The following is a 4,570-nucleotide window of genomic DNA, read 5'->3' as shown; positions in this document are numbered from 1 at the left end:
TCAGACTGAATGAGTTTTGTGCGTTTTCAAAGTCAGTTCCTTTCCTGTAATTTCCTCCAAAATATAAAATAAGGGTGCTGGGTGGCTCGGTCAGTTAAGTATCGACTCTTGATTTCAGCTCAGGTCATGATTTCAGGGTCATGAGATCGAGGGCCCTGTCAGGCTCCATGCTGAGTGTAGAATCTGCTTAAGATTTTTCCTCTGGGGGTACCTGGGTGGCTCAGATGGTTAAGTGTCTGCCTTCTGCTCAGGTCATGATCCCAGAGTCCTGGGATCGAGCCCCGCTTTGGGCTCCCTACTTGGCAGGGAGCCTGCTTCTTCCTCTCCCTCTACTGTTCCCCTTGTTTGTGCTCTCTCACTCTCTCTGTCAAATAAATAAATAAAATCTTAAAAAAAAAACAAAACATTCTTCCTCTGTATCGCCCTCTGCCCCTCCCCCCACACTCTCCCTCTCCTCTCTCAAAAAAAAAATGCTTATATAAAATAACCCTCTTTTATCACCCTTATTCTTCATTTTATTTTTCTTTTGAACAATATAATAATTGAGTATTAATTTCCAATGGGTTCACTATTCAGATAAATTTACACTGAAATAAATACTAACAGATTTTTTTTGGGCTGAAGGAAAATAATCTTAGGTGGAAACAACAAATTCCAAGAAAGAATAGAGAGACTATTTGCTAGTTGTATTCTCCAGGAAGCAGGCACTGAGACACTGATAGAAGAACAAAAAGTTTTAAGAGAGGAGCACCTGTGAATGAAAAAAGCCATTCTACCACCTTGTTTAGTCACTGACCAGGGGCTGCCATGAGAAAAACTTGACCTTGGCTTGAAAGCTGAGGGAGAGCCCAAAGAAGCCAACAGAGAAACCCTGTCAGCTGGCCTCACTTGTCAGCCAGACAGCCATTCCTTTTGTGAAGTGATGTGATGTGTGTTCCAGTGCAGATCTGTACCTGTCACAGTCCACTGGTTGCATCTTCAGGGTTAACTTGTCAGGAGAGAGATTCTCCATGGCTGTGGTAGAGCTCTATTCCTGAGGGGAAATATAAAAGGGCGACGCCAGTGGCATAAAACACAGTCCCTGTCACTGCATTTGGTCTTGGAGCTGCAGCTGATGCTCACCATCTCCCTCCTTCACTATCCATTAGAAATTTGTCTCACCCTTAGTTACCACCTCTGGTGGTCATGGTGGATTTCTTGGTGGTATTACCCAAGCCTTATTCCTGAGAAGTGTGAATCCTGATAATTGTACCTTTTTCTTGCTAGAGTTGCTGCATTTGACAAGTCATGTCCACAGTTGGTTGGGAGGTTCCAAGAGCCACCCAAGGAGACCAACTGAACTTCTCACGTACTCCCTCTTCCCTCATTGTGTAACAGTAACCCATTAGCTTTCTACTAATCAGGATCATCTCCTCTTGCATAGATGATAACTCTTTCTTTTTGTCTGTTGGTACCTGAATACAAGGAGCCCAAAGTGCTCAGGCAGCAGCCATAGCTGTAGTTCAATGAGACCCTTGATGTGGTCCTTAGCAAGTCTGCCTTTGGGAACTGGGCCTCTATCCTTGAAAATTCCAGCTGCAGAAATAGGAAGCACAAAGTCCTTAAATGGGCCTTTGGAAGTAATAGTAGGTGGGTATTTGGAGCTCAATCTTTTGAGGATATTGCCTCCATGCTAACACTTCAACTTTGTAGTCAGTAGGCCAATCCAATGTACCATCAGGCAGGGAGCTTCAGAGTGGTGTGGTTTTTGATAAAACCTGTGGATCTCACTTACACTGTCTCTACTGTGAAGTGGATTTCCTGTGTGGATGCTACATTGTGAACAATCCCATGCTGATAGATCAAGCTATTCATTAACACCTGAATAATGGTGCTGCTGAGGTAAGCATTAAAAGCAAACTCTTACACTGAATATGTATCTATACATTTGAGAATGAACACTGATCTTTCCAGGGCAGAAGAGGACCATGTTCAACTTACAACCAAGCAGCCAGTTGGTCTTCTTGAGGACTAATGTCATACTGGGAGTTTAGCATTAGCCTCCATTGCCAAGATTGGATGTTCACAGGTAGCAATTATATCAGCCTTGTAAGTAGGAGCTGATGCTGCCTGAACCATTCATAGCCTCTGTGGTCCCTTGTTCCTCTTGTCATTTTATCATCTTGTAGGGATTGCTGACAAAGGTAAGCTCACATCAACTGGCAGAGTCATTTTGTTTACTTGATTGTTTCATTCCTCTTCCATGGTGGATGTGTTCTGGTGAGCACTAAGAGGAAATACAGATCTTCACATTTTGTGCCCACTGCATGTGTCTATCCATACATTTCCACACCAGATTTCTTTGTATCAATATTCTAATATTCTCCTTTCCAGGTCCCTAACTAGCTGATCAGGTCAATTGCCACTGTCCAGGAATTTAGATGTATCAGATGTGTTTTTTCCTTTTGTCAGCAAAAGTCAAGGTCCCACATCCTTTGGAGGAAATATGCTCTATATTGCTCCTGAGATTATTATACATATAAAGTTTATGTATAAAAAAAGGATTCAGAAAAAAGTTTTAAAGAAAGAAATGTCTAAAGCCCAAAATAAATTAGTTCAAATTCACAAATTTATTAGATTTCCAAAGTTTGTTCCCAGAGACATAATAAATATTAACTTGAAAACCCCCCAAAAAAACAAAAGAAAAAAAAATTACCCAATTAAAACTAACAAAATTAGCAGAATATTTGGAAGCCAGAATGAATGAGTTTATTACACTATATTCATTTAGGTTTTCATCTCTCTTGTGAATAAAATGTATGAACACGAATCCCATTAATTCATTAACATTAGTTCATGTTTATTAACATAAATTCCATTAATTGATCTCATAATTTATTTCATTAATTCCACTAATTCTATAAATTCATCCAATAAAATTAGTCATTAAGTTCAGTATATGTTAGAGATTTTGGCCTTTTTTTGGCCGGCATGTTGTGGCTGGAAAAAAAAGGTAATTGGAGAGTTTTTCCTGAACATCATGAAGATGATAAACTCTCTGTTTAGAGGTTAGACACATTGCTCTAAAGGTCAGGATCCTCAACAAGTTGATGTATAGAAGCCAGATCCACAGGATGGTCTATAACAGGATGACTGGCAGCTTCTGGAAGTGGAGTAGGTTGGGCGGGAGAATCTGGATCCATAGCTCAGAGAAGGGAAGCCATAGACTCCATAACCCAGCGATCTGAAGCTCTGGGATCCACAACCTAGTGATTGGCAGCTTCTGGATCCATAGCCCAGGGAATGGCAGCTGCTGGACCCAATGCCCACAGACCCAGAGCAAGTCATCTGGCAAGGACTGGAGAGCGTGGAGGTCCTCGGGCGGTGGTAGGACATCTGGCAGGGGCTGGACACCACACGGGATGTCTGGCAGCTGGTGGGCTCACAGAAGGTGTCCTGACAGCCACTGGGGAGGGAGGAGCCCAGCTGACAGGTGCTGGGAGAGCATAGATCAGTGCGGTAGACCAGGTTGCTGGGGCAGGACGAGCCACAGGAGGAGCTTGGGGAGCGCAGGTAGCCCCCGAAGGAGCGGGAGGAGTTGTTTCCAGAGTAGCAGCTGTAGGACATGTTGGCAGGAGATGTGAGTTCAGCTGAGTGACAGCGAGAAGATTCTGAGGTTGAATGTCACGTCCTGCACTGGGGCACTTTTATCCTCTCAGCCATGGGTGTGGCATTTTTTACAGTCATCTTTCCCACACTTGGAATCTCTCATTTCCATATGTGTAATTCAATGATATTTTCTGTAATTGCTGGTGATTCCTTCCATCTCATATTTATAGGAGAATTCATCATGTTGTTATAGCACCAAGCCAACGAACTATTCCAAAGTCAGAAATGCTATGACTGTATGTCATTAATGCCAGCTAATCAGGGCCAGAAAAGCCCCTACCCTTCTCCTTGGCTGAGACTCATTGTGCCTTTGCTTGTACATTGGCTGGGGAATGCTTAGATCTAAAGGTGGGGATTAAGGTTAAGTCACTTTTTTTTTCTCCCTCAGTGGAATAGAGGCACCCTATTTTGTCACCAATGATTTTCTTTCTGTAAATTTATTTCATCCCCTAAAATTAGTTTTCATATATTACATTATTACATATTGCCCCTCAAATCCAATGGAAAGGGGAAAATAGATAATATAAATTGATTGAGAAATTGGTGGATCACAGAGATAAATCAGGACAGATGTTTAAAGGCAAAATGACTAAGCAAGACTAATTTGAAAAAGAGTCTCAGTGGATACCAATTCATACACATGCAAAAAATTCCAAAGAGTCAAATACTCTTGGAGTGAGGGAAGATAACTAGAGACACGATGGATCTTTCCATCTGTGTGTAATTCCAATAAAAATGGGTTCTGGATCAATATACTTTATAGCTTTTCATATATACATTGTCCCTTTTATCACCTGTCCTTACAGTGTGTCCAGTGATCCTGCTCTCCCAGAACAATTCTTATCACGCAGGACCTTCTGGTCATTTTTATCTTTAGATTCTTTCCTATAATTGTTTCCTTCATTATAAAAACATTTTTTCC

General features: G+C 41.7%; 1 protein-coding gene across 1 annotated transcript; it reads right to left on the bottom strand.

Moving 5' to 3' along the window:
- Window positions 1–3,078: 3,078 nt before the first annotated feature.
- LOC102726282 (keratin-associated protein 13-1-like) lies at window positions 3,079–3,977 on the bottom strand. Its single transcript, XM_006734988.2, has one exon. It carries the CDS (start codon window positions 3,604–3,606, stop codon window positions 3,079–3,081), a length of 528 nt encoding a protein of 175 aa, XP_006735051.1. The 5' UTR covers window positions 3,607–3,977.
- Window positions 3,978–4,570: the final 593 nt, after the last annotated feature.

Source organism: Leptonychotes weddellii, chromosome 1 (genome assembly GCF_054177405.1).
Source record: "Leptonychotes weddellii isolate Sample4059 chromosome 1, ASM5417740v2, whole genome shotgun sequence".
In the NCBI taxonomy this organism is placed as follows: Eukaryota; Metazoa; Chordata; class Mammalia; order Carnivora; family Phocidae; genus Leptonychotes; species Leptonychotes weddellii.
This window is presented reverse-complemented; position numbering and strand designations above follow the sequence as displayed.

Coding starts and splice junctions, on each gene's coding strand:
- LOC102726282 (XM_006734988.2), bottom strand. CDS start 3,606: ATGTCCTACAGCTGCTACTCTGGAAACAACTCCTCCCGCTCCTTCGGG.